The following is a 16,381-nucleotide window of genomic DNA, read 5'->3' on the forward strand; positions in this document are numbered from 1 at the left end:
AACCCATGCTGCATCTTACTAATGAGACAATTTATATCCAGATGTCTTGCTATTTCTTCCTTAATTATAGATTCAAGCATTTTCCTCACTACAGAAGTTAAGCTAACTGGCCTAGAGTTATCTGCCTTTTGTCTACCTTCTTTTTTAAACAGTGGCATCACATTTGCTGTTTTCCAAATCAGTGAATTTTGGTAAATTACCACTAGTGCATTTGCTATTTCTCCTGCCATCTTAGTACCCTGAGATGCATTCCATCAGGACCAGAAGATTTGTCTACCTTTTGCCCCATTAACTTGCCCAACACTATCTCTTTCGTGATAATGATAGTTTCTAGGTCCTCACCTGCCATAGTCTTCTTGCCATCAATTTTTGGCATGTTATTTGCGTCTTCCAATGTGAAGACCCACACAAATTACCTGTTCAATGCCTCAGCCCTTTTCTCATTTCCAGTTATTACATCTCCCTTCTCATCCTTTAAAGGACCAATGTTTACTTCAGCCATTCTTTTTCATTTTATATATTTGTAGAAACCTTTGCTATCTGAGCTAGTTTATCTAATAATCCATCTTACTTTTCTTTATTGCTTTTTTCGTGGTTTTCTGTTGTCCTTTAAAGATTTCTCAATCCTCTAGGTTCCCACTAATCTTTGCCACTTTGTGCATTTTCTTTCAATTTGATACCCTCTTATTTCCCTAATAAGCAATGGCTGATTGTCCCTTTTTCTCCAGTCCATCCTTATCACTGGCATATCCTTTTGCTGAGCACTGAAAGATTGCTTTGAAAGTCCTCCACTGTTCCTCAATTGTCCCACCATAAAGTTTTTGTTCCCAGTCTACCTTAGCCAACTCTTCCCTCATACCTTTGTAGTCTCCTTTGTTTAAGCACAAGACACTGGTATTGGATTTTACCTTCTCATGCTCCGTCTGTATTTTAAATTCAATCATACTGTAATTGATTCTTCCGAGCAGATCCCTATCTGTAAGATCATTAATTATTCCTGTCTCATTACACAGGACCAGATTTAGGATAGCTTGCTCCTCGTAGATTCCATTACTGTTCAAGGAAGCTATCAGGAAACATTCTATGAATTCCTCAAGGCTGCCTTGATTGACCTAGTTAAGCCAATTGATACGCAGATTAAAATCCCCCATGATAATTGCTGTACCATTTTTACAGGCATCAGGTCTATGTTAGGATATGTGGGCTTGTAAGAGAACTTGCAGGTGGTGGTGTTCCCATTCATCTGCTGCCCTTTGTCCTTCTAGGTAGTACAGCCAACGGGTTTGAAAGATGTTGTTGAAGGAGTCTTGGTGAATTGCTTAATGAGGTTATAGATGTTACAGACTGCTGTCCCTGCTTTGGTATGTCGATGGTTGATGGAATGAATGCTCCTGATGGCTGGGGTCCCAATCAAGCAGGCTACTTTGTCCTGACAGATGTCTAGCTTCTTGAGTGCAGTTGGAGCTGCACCCATCCAGGCAAGTGCAAATTCCATCAAACTCCTTTTGCCTTGTAGGGACTGGACAGGTTTTGGTGAGACAGGAGGCAAGTTACTTGCTGCAGAATTCCCAGCCTCTGACCAGCTCTTGTAGTCAGTCTATTTAGATAGCTGGTCCAGATTAGTTTATGGTAATTGGTAACCCCCGCAGGATGTTTGTTGGGGGGGGGGGGGTCATCGTTTGACATGATGTTACTTATTACTTGTCAATAGAAGGCTGAATGTTCAAGTCTTACGGTATATGGACACAGACTGCATCTGAGGAGTTAAAATTACTCCAACCAGAGGAGATTTTTCCCCTCAATTCCCACTGACTCCAGTTTCACAGGGGTTCCTTGATGCCACATTCGATCAAACGTGGTGTTGACGTCAAGTGCAGTTACCCTCATCTCACCTCTGGAGTTCGTCTTTTGTCAATGTTTGGATCAATGTTTTAATGAGGAGCTGAACAGCTTTGGCAGAACCCAACCTGGTCATCAGTGAGCAGGTTATTGCTAAGTAGGTGCTACTTGATAGCACTGCTGATGACCCCTTCCATCAGCAAATAATTAGGAAAGTTAAGGGAATGAAATAATTCGTAAGGAGAATTGAATTATGCTTCTATCGTACAGGGCACTGTTAAAATCAATCTGGAATCTGGTGTACAATATGGTCTCCTTATTTTAGGAAAGCTGTAAGTGTATTAGAAGCAGTTCAGAGAAGATTTACTAGACTAACAGCAGAAATGGGTGGAGGATAAGGAAAGGTCAGCCAGGTTAGGCTTGTACGCAATGGACTTTAGAAGGGCAACATTGGGACCTTTAAGATACCAAAGGGCCTTGACATGGTGAATGGAGAGAGGATGTTTCCTTTGCTGGGAGAATCTATAATTGGGACTCACTGTCTAAAATTAGCCACCCCTCATTTTTAACAAAGATTAGAAGAATCATTTTCTCTGACAGTCAGAAGCCTTCGGAACTCTCTTCTTCAAAAGACAGTGGAAGCAAAGTCTTTGAATATTTTTAAGGTAGAGCTAGATAGATTCTTGATTAACAAGGGGTGAAAGGCAATCAGAGACATACAAGAATGCTGAAGTTACAATTAGATTAGTCATGATCTAACTGACTGGCAGACCAGGCTTGAAGGGCCAAGTGGCCTACTCCTGCTCTTACTCTGTGGGGAGATGGTGGCTTAGTGGCATTGTCACTGGACTAGTAATCCAGAGATCCAGGATAATGCTCTGGGAACCTGGTTTCAAGCCCCACCAAGGCAGATTGTGAAATCTGAATGGAACAGAAATCTGGAATTCAAAGTCTAACTATGACCATAAACTACCACACCATCATAAAAACCCACTGGTTCACTGATGTCCTTTAGGGAAGGAAATCTGCCACCCTTACTTGATCTACATGTGACTCCAGGCTCATAGCAAAGTGGCTGACTCTTAAATGCCCTCCGAAATGGCAAACAACTATATGTATAAAATTGAACAACATTGGTGACGTCAAGTTCACATATTTAGTCTGGTTCAAAGGCTTAAATTAGCGAGAATACGGTTTCTTGGGAGTGACTGCAAGGCTGCAATCAAGTTAATGGATCTGATGACATTATAAACCTGAAGAGAAATTGATTGGTTTAAGCAGAAATCAAACCACAATGAGTTTACAATCTTGAACTGACTGTTAGATTTTTTTTACAATGTCTCTTCATTATAGATCTGAAACAGACAAGCAGATCAATTATGTAATCCAAGTACCTAATGCTGAAACAAACTAACATTAGCATGACCATTTGCTTTTCATCTAGCAAGTTTTTATACTATTCATAGACATCAGCATATTTCAGCAATTTTAAATGTATTGTGTCCATTTCACCACACATTTAACCATGCTATTTGCCTGCATTTTTTTTTAATAATGTGCTTGGCCTTTCCAGATAATGCTTACTTTAACAACTAAAATGCAATCTTAAATCATAATAAACATTGAATGATAGAAGGATGGAGAAAATGAGTAGGACGTATGCTTGATCTTAAAATAAATTAGACAAAAATAAAGCTTTAGTGGTGCATGTAGATAGAATTTGCCCACCTCCAATTCATTCCCCTATTTCATATCTTCAATATTATAGCCTTAAGTTTAAATTTTCTCTCTGAATCTAGTTGTGAAAAGCTTTAAAAATATATAATATCTTCAAATGCATATCATTTCCTATACTGAAACTTTTTTTTGCAGGACCAATCAATTTTTACTTTAGAGCTGTGAAATATCTTACCCGTATTACGCTCTGGGGTAGACAACTTATGATGCTTTGTATCCTTCCCATGCACATGTTCTTCTGAGCATGTACTGCACAGCCATTTACTGCAGTCTGAACAGAAATTGAGGGCTGGTTTATCTTCTTCACAGTTTGAACAGTGCTGGTGAAAACAAACAAACATTGTAAAATCAGGTAATTAGTTCAAAAATCATGCACACAAGACTTCAAATTCGGTTAGGCCTTGTAGAATTTCTGTTTAAGGTAGCATCTTACTGTGCAAATACTGACATTTTTAGCATTATCAAAATTCCTGTAACTTAGAGACAAGAGAATGGTTGAGGCCATACATAGTTGTTATTGCTTCCATGGAAATATCATTACTTGTTCACACATGTGTAACATTGGCTTCTGAATTTGCTACGTGTCCTTTTCAATACAAAGCTGCAGCTTTCCTCTTCCAAAATGTCACGTGATGGTTTTATACAGTGCTAAAAAGAGCACAGCCACTATGCTCCATGTAGCTGACCAACAGGAAATAATGCACTGCAGTATCTCTTTCAGAAGAACAAATGATTGAACCGCGAAAAGAACAAAGGCAGAGCTATATGTATATGGGTGGTGCTTGCAAGTACATAGATGATAGCCATTTAGCCTAGCCTGCAAGATCAACTCTACAAGTAGATTGGAACATATTTATTCATGCAGTGTGCTGAGTTTTCCTTCCTAGTGGTTTACATTACTGGAAACTAAAAAGAAATCCTGACAAACATACGTATAATTAAATGTTGCTTGCAAGTGCAATTGATTTCTAGTCAAATATTTTTGACAATTGTTCTTGCCTGGTAAGGGTGAGATCATCAATACTTAGGAGCTAAACATTTTTCCATCTTGTTGCCGATATCAGTCAGATATAACAAAAGCCAGAGACAGAGCAAAAGTCCATCATCTTACCCAATAACAGGCTGAATTTTACGTTCTGGGTCAGGATCAAATTCTGGAGACGACCACTAACAGTGATTTGCGGGGGTGGGGGGGGGGGGGGGGGGGGTGGTGCAGTATACCATTCTTAGTATGAGGCCCTTCATTTTAGTTTTACTATAATAAGCAGACTATGTTAAGGTAATAAAGTGCCTTATATATAGTGAGAATTCAAAGTGCCTAGAACAAAATATGCAAAGATATTATAAATTATACAACCACAAATTAACCAAGTATTATAAGCTTAAATTGTATTTTCAATATATAAATATATTGTGCGCCTTGGCCAACTTTGTTTTGAATGCAGCATGATGGGAAACAGTGGTAGACAGGCCGAATTCTTTTAACACAATGGAGCACAGAAAGGCAACTTCTGTAATCTTTTTTGGATACACAAAAACAAGTGTAATCATAGACCTGCTACTTAAGGGTAGCAAGGCTGAAGCAGTCTCTCAAGCTGATAAAGGAGGCCCTGGTTCCAACAAAACAGTGACTCCTTTCACCAATTAAAATTTGCAGGTGTTAGCTATGGCCTTGGTTACAGTTAAATGACATGGGTTAGGTTTCTTAGGTAGATGAAGGAAACTACAATGACAGGTGGGATGTTATTGGCTAAGGTAATGTGTAATATTGTGATCGGGCCCTGCAGTCTGATTGATGAGACTAGGCAGGATATTGAAATGTTCAGAATAATACAATAATCTAACTTTGCAATATTAGATCAGAGACATCAGTCATTCCTCATTGACTGTGTCTCTCTTGATCCATGCACTAGCAAATAAAATCCTTTTCATCCTATGCACTGTGTTTTGCAGTCTATGTATTGGTTGAGTGAGGCTCAACAAGTACAGAGCATCTAAGGGAAACACCTCAGAGAATTCCTCTTACACAAAGTAAGTCATCTCACAACACCAAGTTAAAGTCCAACAGGTATATTTGGAATCATGAGCTTCCAGAACACTGCATCTTCATCACACTCCAAAAGCTCGTGATTCCAAATAAATCTGTTGGACTTTAACCTGGTGTTATGAGACTTCTTACTGTGTCCACTGGCATCTCCACATCATGGCTACCACTAACATAGGGCTTGTTTGCTCTCCAGTTAAGGATGATTAGCAGTTTCCTAATACTGGAAGGCCAATATGAAGTCCTCCAGTATTGAGAATGCTACAGACTAGCAATGCTGGTAAGGGATAGAGGGGCAATCTCAACATGGAGCCATCCTCTCAGAACTCTTAACATTGTCATTTAATTTCAATGGATTGTCATTATGAGGGGTGGTCATGGCCACTGTGCCCATTAGTAAGTTGGCTTCAGGAAAGCACTAAAAAAGTGAGATGGAGCACCAGATAATAGTCTTTGCTGCTGATGATTTTGCTGTTCATTTATTCACTCCTGCCTCTGTGCTGGCTTAAAATCTCTTCTAGTTCTGGCAAAAAGGTCACTAACCACTCTTTCCATAGATGTTACACAATCTGCTAGATATTTCCAGCATTTGCTCATAATTCACTTTGTCAGCAGCTGTAGTATTTTGCCTTTGTTTATATTCACCAATTGGTCTGATTTCAACCAGATATCCAGTCTAATTAGCTTGTTAAATAAACCCCTTTTTCTTTCTCACCCTCTGTTGAAAGAAATGACTGAAGTGAAATGACTGAAAACGGAGACTTGCTATATTAGGAATGGATTGGGTTAATGTTGGACATGCTCATATTCCCACTTAATGTGATGAGTTTTGTTTTAAAGTAGTCTCATGCCAGATCTGACATACAGCTGAGAGATCCAATGAGCATCATTCTGGAGTGGCCTCTGCCACCCCATGGCCCTATCTCACGCTGCCAACCCTCTGGTATTCCAACTCCTAAAGCCTTACTCAGCTTCTCTGTCGGTGCCTGACATAATGACTAGCTTTTAAAAGAAAAAGGACACTTAACATAAGATTAGGATTCAAATGCTTTAAAAGGAAAGGCCTATATTAAATAATCCTGATAACTGTATTTCACGTGGAAACAAAAGATAACCTGAATGTAGAGCTTGTTTGATTAATGTTGTGGCATTAACTGTTGACTTGGATACAATTGCAGACTATAGTTATAGTTTGCTTTCACAGTGAAAAGACAAGAACATAATGGTGCAATATTCTGTGGTCAATATTCTTATTTTACCATAGAATTATATAGCTAGAATAGCACATTAGTTGTACCAGCAGTATGCAATACATCAACTGTAAATCATATCCATTGTGAGGGTGCTATAACTGGTTTAGAATAATAAGGTTTACAGCATAAAAGGAAACTATTTGGTCCATTGACCAAAATTTTACCAGGCCTGCTGAGGCAAACAGAGGAGCGTGGAAGTTTAAAATGCGGCATGTTAGGTCAACTTTCAAGTATGTTCCTGTTTAATTTACTGTCTCCTAGTGAGAACAGCTACCCACCTGACAATTTTGGATAGCCAATTAAAGTAACTAGAAGGGTAATTATCCTCAAATCTGGCACTGCAATGAAATTTTACAAAAAAAATGGCACACAGGCTCTCTGCTGTTATCAGCAGCCTAGCAACAGGCAGTTTCACTGTGGGAAGCTAATGCCACATCATAAGATTTTAATGTAAAAATAAGCACAAAGGTTGTTAGCAGCACATTCACAGGCATTTTGAGCCATTACCTCTGTACACACAACAGTGTGTACAGCACAACTACAAAATATTTCAGGCTGCTGTTTATAGTATGCTATTTGGACTTTGAGTGCCTCTATCGTGTGGTTCTCTCATTTTCTGCCTGCCTGAGCAGTGCTTACGTTTCCCAGTTCAATTGCCAGTTCGGCCCTTTCTATGGCCCCTTTGATTGTCCACCCTGTATCTGCATTCAACTAGTCATCTCTGAATGGATGATGAATATGCAGATGGATAATTAGTCTATGAATTTAAGCCAGCAGGCAAACTATTGAAATTTCTTGGTTCTGGACAAGTAAATGCTTCTAACATAGGGCTTCCAATGTCCAAGGGAAAATTCAACCCATTCTGTCTGCCAGCCCTTTGCTCTAGCAATCCCAACATATCTTATTGCCTGCTTTCTTTCCATACCCCTTTATCATCTGCTTCAGGAATTCATCCAGTTTTATCCAGCATTTCTAAACAATCATGGTGCAAATCCTTGCCTGTAAAATTCCAAAAGGGATTCCCCAACACATTTTAGGGGTATCACCCAAATTCAACACTCAGAAGCTTGAAAGTCACGACCTATTAATACAATTTCAGCTCATAATTATTGCTCCAACTGGTTTTTAAATTCAACTTCTTGTTTAGTAAACAGGATTTATATTTAACTAGGAAACAGAAAGTCTTTGAACTCTATATGTATTTATTTGTTACCTCAAATGGACAAGAGAAATCCACATCAAACTTTTTGCATACAGAAGGACATTTCCAGGCTGGTTCGAAATGTTGGCAGTTCAGATAACCAACAAACCTTTCACAGAAACTGCAGGAAAGAGCTTCTTTGACACCCATCACAATTTCAATATTTGGTATGCAGTGCCAGCTGAGGGGATAACAATAGAAAATATTGTGGCAAGCACTGAGGGGTGAGTCAGTGAATACAGGAAAGCACTAATAAAAGGACTGAAGAAGATAGATGAGTCCCAGGCCCCTTGGAGGGGCAACAGAATGCTTCCCCCTACAGCTGCACAGCAGCAGACCCTGATCTCTATAACCATGTTTTCAAAAGAAAAATATTTTTAAAACATGATGCATAATTTCAGTAACTGAGCTTCTAATCTGCCAAATTTCAAATCAATATACAGAATGTTCCTTTGGGTCGTCAAGGCCGATACCAGCCCCTAGTCCCTATTCTCCCATCCTGTTTCTAAAGCACTAGTGTCACACAAAAAAAAAACAGGCACTGGTGCAATATTGCAGCAAACGTGACTGCAATAAATGTGATTGTGCTGTGCACAAAATTCCTCTCCAGTTCCTAGAAATTAAAATTACTTTGAATTTAAGTCATTGTTAAGCTATTAGGCCAAGTGCTGGCAGATGGGATTAGGTGGCAGTTCAGGTTTTTCTAATGTGTTGGGATGGACTTGGTGGGCCTGTTCTGCACCATATGATTCTATGATTGTGAAATGGTGGTGACATTGGCTATGGGGTGGCATAGTGGTTAGCATTTCCAGTGCCAGGGACCCAGGTTCAATTCCTTGAGTGACTGTGTGTGTGGAGTTTGCACCTTATGCATCTGCATGTTTCTCTTCGGGGTGTTCTCATTTCGTCCCACCGTCCAAAGATGTGCAGGTTAGGTGGATTGGCCATGCTAAATTGCCCCTTAGTTTCCCAAGATGTGTGGGGTTACGGGGATAAGGCAGGGGTGAGAGCCTAGATGGGATACTCTGTCGAGAGAGTTGGTGTGGACTCAATGGGCTAAATGGCCTTCTTCTATAATGTAGGAATTCTATGAATTCAGCATATGCTTTTCAGATGTTCTCCTATAGTAAAGAAGTAAAAGATTTTAAAAGGTTATAAAAGTAAATTTTCAAATGAGATATTTCTGAATGGTTCAGCCAATAGGAACTCAACTATTCTGTAATTTCACAAGGGTGTCATCTTCCACATTTGTTCTCCTCCAAGGAAAAGATTCACGAAACTCACATTATACAGTTTTGTCAGTTGAGCTCACTACAGTAAAGATTTGCAGGATACGCATTTCCTTCAATGACAACAGTAAATGAACAAAAGTATTCTTAGTACTGTAAAGTTCTTGTACTTTAACATTCTTGCTGACTCAGACCTGAATACTGAAAAGTCTATTTGTGATAGCGCCTTTTAATGTGGGCGGACTGCAGACAACCCCAATCATCACAGAAACAGGAAATTAGGTTGCAGGTTGTCCTAACTTCATAAATGTGACAACTCACTTTAGTTTACATTTGTGTATTTACATCTGATGCAGCAATGTGAATCTTTAAACATAATTTAGCAAAAAGTTCAAGGTCAGCACAGTGGAAGCAGAGACTATTGGGGTTATAATATATCTCTGTAGCTAGGGTGTTGCACCGAGGCACAACAGCCAAGAATAGTTAGCTTTAAAATATTTTTTTGCCCTGAAGTGTCCCAGGATTAGACACCGATTTTAATAAACAAGAAAAGAAGCTAGCAGGATTGGAGTTGTTATCCCTGGTCTGACTCAACCAAGGCCCTGATACACCTACACATCCAAAGTCAATGATGTGGGGCAATTGCAGTACTCAATCCTGCTATCCAGCAAATGGAGTGGAATTAGACAAGGATAGCTTTAAGTTTGATTGTCCTGGACCTAGTTTAGTAGTCCAACATCATTTTAATCCACGCCTACACTTGGTGAAGGCCAACTTAGAGACCACACTGGAGAGCCTTTACTGCTTATAATATTGTATTCCATCTGAACTGAAAATTTGATGAGAAAGCAGGAAAATAAAAGATACCTGAAAGAAAAGTGAACATTAATTGATACAGTATCACAGTATCATTTGAATGAATTGGATGGACAATTACTTGGGTTGATTTGATTCTTCCAAAGTCAGTCTCCCTTAATTTCCAACACACTATGCAATATATAGTGTGTTGGAAATTAAGGGAGACTGACTTTTGGAGAATAAAACCAATCCAAGTAATTTCTCCAAAATGCTGATATGTGCAATAGGTTAACGCAACCAGTATCCGTCCCACAGGGTGTACCGCAATATTGACTGAATCTCTACAACAGGTTATTTTGTTCCCCCAGCAGTTGTTATGCTAAGTGTGTATTTTAAAACATTCTACAGACAATCTAATGTAATATGTCTAAGCCATCCAAGAGTCTAACTTGTTTAATGCTAACTATTTATGTTACTCACTTCCACGAGCAATTTAGAGGCTGAATTTTACACTGAACTCCCCCATCCCTACCACTGCTCCCCAGTGTAAAAGCCATTGGTGAATTCACACCCATTTGGCTGGTTCACCTGTAGCCATTTAAAAGCCACCCAGCCATAAATTGGTTTGGAGGTGGGACACCTGCCCCCATTGGGTAGGAAGTTCTACCTTTGAGAGCTGCTGGCCAATCCATTCACCTGACGAAGGGACTAACCCAAAAGCTAGTGAGTGTACTATCAAATAAATCGGTTGGGCTTAAACCTGGTGTTGTCAGACTTTTTACTATGTTTACCCCAGTCCAACGCCGGCATATCCACATCAGCTCTCTCTTAACCCAGCAGCACCACTAATGAATGCTGGCCATTGTTAAGACTGCAGGTAATCAATCCCCTGAAGTACAGCCACCAATGGAGCCCAAAAGGTGGTAAATCCAGGGTGGTGTGGGAGGCCAGAGTGGCAAGGTAGGGGGTGACACTGATGGGTACATGTGACGTGAAAAAGAGGCACCTAACTGCCACATGTCAGCTGATGGGCTGGACACACCATTGACACCTGTACTGCAGGTAAAACTCACCAGTAGGGTTTTGCAAGAGCCTCAATTGGCCACAAGAGAGTGGGCCACACAACTCCTCTCCTGTCTGGTAAAATTGCAGCAGGGGCAGGTAAGTGGCACAACTGCCATGATATTCAAATTTTATAGCTCACCTGCAACCTGCCACTCTATCCTGGTTGCGTGAGTGCGTACAGAATTTCAGCTTAACATCAAGATGTCCAGGTACCTATAGTTTTCCTGCCTGATTCTGTACATCTATATTTCCTAATTCACTGTGTGGTTGAATGTTATGCAAACTATTATTCATGTACAGACTAATGACTAACAATTATATGATCCTCTGGTGACTTGTTGAATATGTTTTATACATTAATTGCAACTATGCTTACACCTTGAAGCTGTACACATTGTGCTGGGTTTTACAGCCCCTTGCCATGCATGGATGTGGCAAGGGGAGAAGCCACATAAAATATGATGGGCAGCTAACCCACCATCTTCCTGCACATACCAATGCATTCCCCATAATATCTTGGGCTGACTGCGGCCTGAACTGCCAATTAAATGGCAACTATAGGCATCATTATATGCTGCTCAGTGGAAAGCCAATGAAAGTAAGGAGCCCCTTATTTCATCATCAGAGATAAAGGAAAAAAGCAGCAGGGTGGTTCCTGTACACATTGGTGGCACCACCCACCCACCCACTCACCCAGCTTTGTGTCTCCTCCTAGGCCTGTAAAATCCACTTCCCTTATCTCCCTTCCATTCCACCCTAGAATGCCTGATTCCTTCCCACCTAAAAGCAAGGTCTCCACTCCGAATCATGAGGCATTCTTGGTGGAACTGCTTGTAGTCAAAGAACAAAGAGCAACACAGCACGGGAAACAGGCCCTTTGGCCCAACGAGCCCGCGCCGCCATTTTAACATTGCGAGTTTCCCCCTTCCACCCATGACCTTTGTCTACGCTTATGGCACTCCACATTGGAAACCAGATTGAGGGGAGACTAATTTAGGGACAATTTGTTACACCAATCAGTCTAAGAGCACATCTTTGGGGTGTGGGAGGAAACTGGAGCACCCAGAGAAAACCCACGCAAGCACAGGGAGAACACACAAACTCCCACAGATACTGGCCCAAATCCATGTACCTGCACAGCAAACAGTGATAGTCACAGAGCTGTCGTGTTGCCCATCAGCTGGTCCAGTTTAAGCATACACTAACGACGTGAAGTGCTAGGCTACTCTCAAAACATCCAACAGCAGCCCTCGCATGACCCACCGTGTGTATTCCCCTTGTTGGGCAACAACACCCGCAGCACCTGAGCTGCCAGCCAATCAGTTGGTGAGACTTCACTTGTGGTCTATCCCAAATAGTTTTTGTATGGCCAGCCTTCAATGATGTGAGAAATAGTGAAACACAAATCGTGGTTACAAAGTTACCCCAATGCTCACTCTTCAGATGATCCCAAAAGCTACTACTTTCCCCATTAGAACCATAGAATCCATACAGTGCCAATCAGCCCATCGAGACTACACTAACTCTCCAAAAGGGCATCTTACCCAAGGATTTGTGTCCTATTAAAAGTTCAGGCAGATGGGGCGGGGTTGCATTGCTAGTGAGGAATGAAGTTAAATTGATAGCAAGAAGCAATATAGGATCAAAAAAAACATAGAATCTCTCTGGGTAGAGTTGTGGAATCGCAACGGTAAAAAAGGACCTGATGCAAGTTATGTACAGGCCCACTAGCAGTAGTCAGGACGTGGGGCAGAAAATCAGGAGATGGAAAAGGCATATAAAAGAGGCAATATTACAGTAATCATGGGGGACTTCAATATGCAGATGGACTGGGAAAAATCAAGTAGGTAATGGATCCCAAGGAAAAGAATTTGTGGAATGTCTAAGAGATTTTTTTTTGGAACAGCTTAGGAAACAGGTAATTCTGGATTTGGTGATGTGTAATGAGGCAGACTTGATTAGGGAACTTAAGGTGAAGGAACCCTTAGGGAGCAGTGACCACAATAATGATAGAAGTTACACTGCAGTTTGAGGAGAAGAAGCGGGAATCAGATGTAATGGTATTACAATTAAATAAAGGTAACTACAACGACAAGGAGGAGGAGCTGGCCACAGTTGATTGGAAAGGGAGCCTAGCAGGGAAGACCTAGCAGGGAAGCAATGGCAGGGGTTTTTGGGGGATATTCAGGAGGCACAAAAGGAATTCATTCCAAGGAGGAGGAAACATGCTACGGAGAGGATGAGGCATCCATGGCTGACGAGGGAAGTCAAAGACACCATCAGAGTAAAAGGAAAGGCACATAATGTGGCAAGGATTAGTGGGAAGCCAGAAGATTAGGAAGACTTTAAAAGTGAGTAGAAGACAACTGAAAAAACAATAAGGGAGGGAGAAGATGAAATATGACTGCAAGCTAGCAAGTAATATAAAAGAAGATAGGAAGAGTTTTTTTCAATATATAAAAGGCAAGAAAGGTGCAAAAATAGATATTGGATCACTGGAAAATGAGGCTGAAGTAGTAACAACAGGAAACAAAAAGGCAGAGGAACTGAAGAATTACTTTGCATCACCCTTCACAGTGAAAGATACCAGATAGATGCTAGAGCTCCAGGAGAGTCGGGGGCACAGGTGAGCATAGTGGCCCTCACTAAGAAGGTGGTTCTGGGGAAACTGAAAGGTCTGAAAGTGGATAAATCACTTGGACCGGGTGAACTACACCTCAGGGTTCTGGAAGAGACAGCTAAGGAAATTGCAGAGGCACTTGGAAATTGATGGTGATCTTTCAGGAATCACTGGAGTCAGGAAGGGTGCCAGAGGACTGGAAAGTAGCTAATGTAACACTGCTGTTTAAAGGAGGAAGGGAGACAGCAGATGGGAAATTATAGGCTAGTTAGACTTACTTCAGTCATTGGCAAGATTTGAGAGTCCGTTATTAAAGGTGAGATCACAGGGTACTTGGAAGTGCATGATGAAGTAGGACTGAGTCAGTATGACTTCATCAAAGGAAGCTCATGTCTGACAAATCTGTAGAGCTCTTTGAGGAGGTAACAAGGAAGTTAGATAAAGGAGAACCAGTGGATGTGGTTTATTTAGATTTCTAGAAGGCTTTTGACAAGGTCTCACATAGGAAACTGTTAAATAAGAGTCCATGGTGTTAAGGGTCAGATCCTGGCATGGATAGAGGATTGGCTGACTGGCAGAAGGCAGAGAGTGGGGATAAAGGGATCTTTTTCAGGATGGCAGCCGGTGACAAGTGGTGTGCCTTAGGGGTCGGTGCTAGGACCACAACTTTTCACAATATACATTAACAATTTGGAAGAAGGAACTGAAAAGCACTGTTGCTAAGTTTACAGAAGATACAAAGATATGTGGAGGCACAGGTAGTACTGAGGAAGCAAGGGGGCTGCAGAAGGACTTGGATGGGTTAGGAAAGTGGTCAATAAAGTGGCAGCTGGAATTGAATATGCAAAAGTGTGAGGTTATGCACTGCCGAAGGTAGAATGGAAGCATAGACTATTTTCTAAATGGGGAAATGCTTAGGAAATCAGAAACAAAGGGATTTGGGAGTCCTTGTTCAAGATTCTCTTAAGGTTAACATGCAGGTTCAGTTGGCAGCTGGGAAGGCAAATGCAATGTTAGCATTCATGCTGAAAGAGCTAGAATACAAGAGCAGGGATATACTTCTGAGGCTGTATAAGGTGCTGGTCAGACCCCATTTGGAGTATTTTGAGCAGTTTTGGGCCTCACATCCAAGGAAGGATGTGTTGGCTTTGGAAAGAGTCCACAGGAGGTTCACAAGAATGATCCCTGGAATGAAAAGCTTGTCGTATGAGAAACAGTTGAGGACTTAGGGCCTGTACTCGTTGGAGTTTAGGAGGATGAGGGGGAACCTTATTGAAACTTACAGGATAATGTGAGGCCTGGATAGAGTGGTTCTAGTTGGAAAAACTAGAACCTGAGGGAACAACCTCAGGCTGAAGGGACAATTCTTTAAAAGAGGTGAAGAGGAATTTTTTCAGCCAGAGAGTGGCGATTCTGTGGAACTCTGCTGCAGAAGGCTGTGGAGGCCAGTTCATTGAGCGTCTTTAAGACAGAGATAGATAGGTCTTTAGTTCAGTTGGGCAGCATGGTCGGTGCAGGCTCTGAGGGCCGAAGGGCCTGTTCCTGTATTGTAATTTTCCTTGTTCTTTGATCAGGGGTTACGGGGAAAAGGCAGAAGAACAGTAATGAGAAAAATATCAGGCATGATTGAATGGCAGGGCAACCTAATTCTGCTCAATGCCTTATTCATTGTGACACTTTCAAATGTTAGCATTCAGAAACCATGAAATGTGCATTATTGTGCCAACCGTACTCCAGAATTACAAAACCTTATTCACTCCTTTCCCCCGGCTCTTTCAAAGAGCAGGCATACTTAGTCCCACAACCCCATTTTTTATCCTACACCTTCTAATTTCCTTATCCACAAGTACCTGCTCAACTCAATTAGCAAATCATTTTCCACCATCTTTTCAGGTAAAGCATTCCTGATCCAAGAAAATCTTCTCTCCATCTTCCCTCTTGCTCCTCTGCCAATAATCTGAATTTAATTATTGACCCAGTCACCAAAAGGGATGAAAAAGTTGTTTTTCCCTGATTATCAAAACCTTCCATTGTCCGAAAAATATAGTTCTAGTTTTCCCTCAATTCTTTCCATAGCCAAATACCTTGTCCTTGGTGTCCTTTGTGCTCTAAAAGGTCTTTACCTATTTTCTGGGGTGTGTGCTCAAAGCTTCAATACTCAGATCAATGATTTATTAATTTCTAGCATGATCTCTTGGCTTTGATTCCTTTGTTTCTGTAAGTAATGAATGTTTTCATAAACATTTTAAGAACATAAGAAATAGGAGCAGGAGTAGGCCATCTAGCCCTTCGAGCCTGCCCCGCCATTCAGTAAGATCATGGCTGATCTGAAGTGGATCAGTTCCACTTTCCCGCTTTCTCCCCATAACCCTCAATTCCCTTGTCTATCAGAAACTTATCTACCCGTGACTTAAATATATTCAGTGAGGTAGCCTCCGCCACTTCAAGGGCAGAGAATTCCAGAGATTCACCACCCTTTGAGTGAAGAAGTTCCTCCTCAACTCTGATCTAAACTGCTCCCCCCCCTTATCTTGAGGCTGTGCCCTCTAGTCCTGCTATCCTTTCTAAGCGGGAAGAATCTCTCTACTTCTACAC

The 16,381-nt window shown here is 41.1% G+C and overlaps 1 protein-coding gene across 5 annotated transcripts in view; it reads right to left on the reverse strand.

Annotated features, from left to right (window-relative positions):
* Positions 1-16,381, reverse strand: part of trim66 (tripartite motif containing 66) — a 210,952-nt gene that overhangs the window by 60,750 nt on the left and 133,821 nt on the right. For all 5 annotated transcript variants that reach the window (XM_080190176.1, XM_080190175.1, XM_080190179.1 and 2 more), the window contains one exon: positions 3,752-3,896. In XM_080190176.1, coding sequence (XP_080046302.1) covers positions 3,752-3,896 — 145 coding nt within the window. The remainder of the gene's footprint in view (positions 1-3,751; positions 3,897-16,381) is intronic.

Source organism: Carcharhinus amblyrhynchos, chromosome 6 (assembly GCF_965287045.1).
Source record: "Carcharhinus amblyrhynchos chromosome 6, sCarAmb.v2.hapA, whole genome shotgun sequence".
Lineage (NCBI taxonomy): Eukaryota > Metazoa > Chordata > Chondrichthyes > Carcharhiniformes > Carcharhinidae > Carcharhinus > Carcharhinus amblyrhynchos.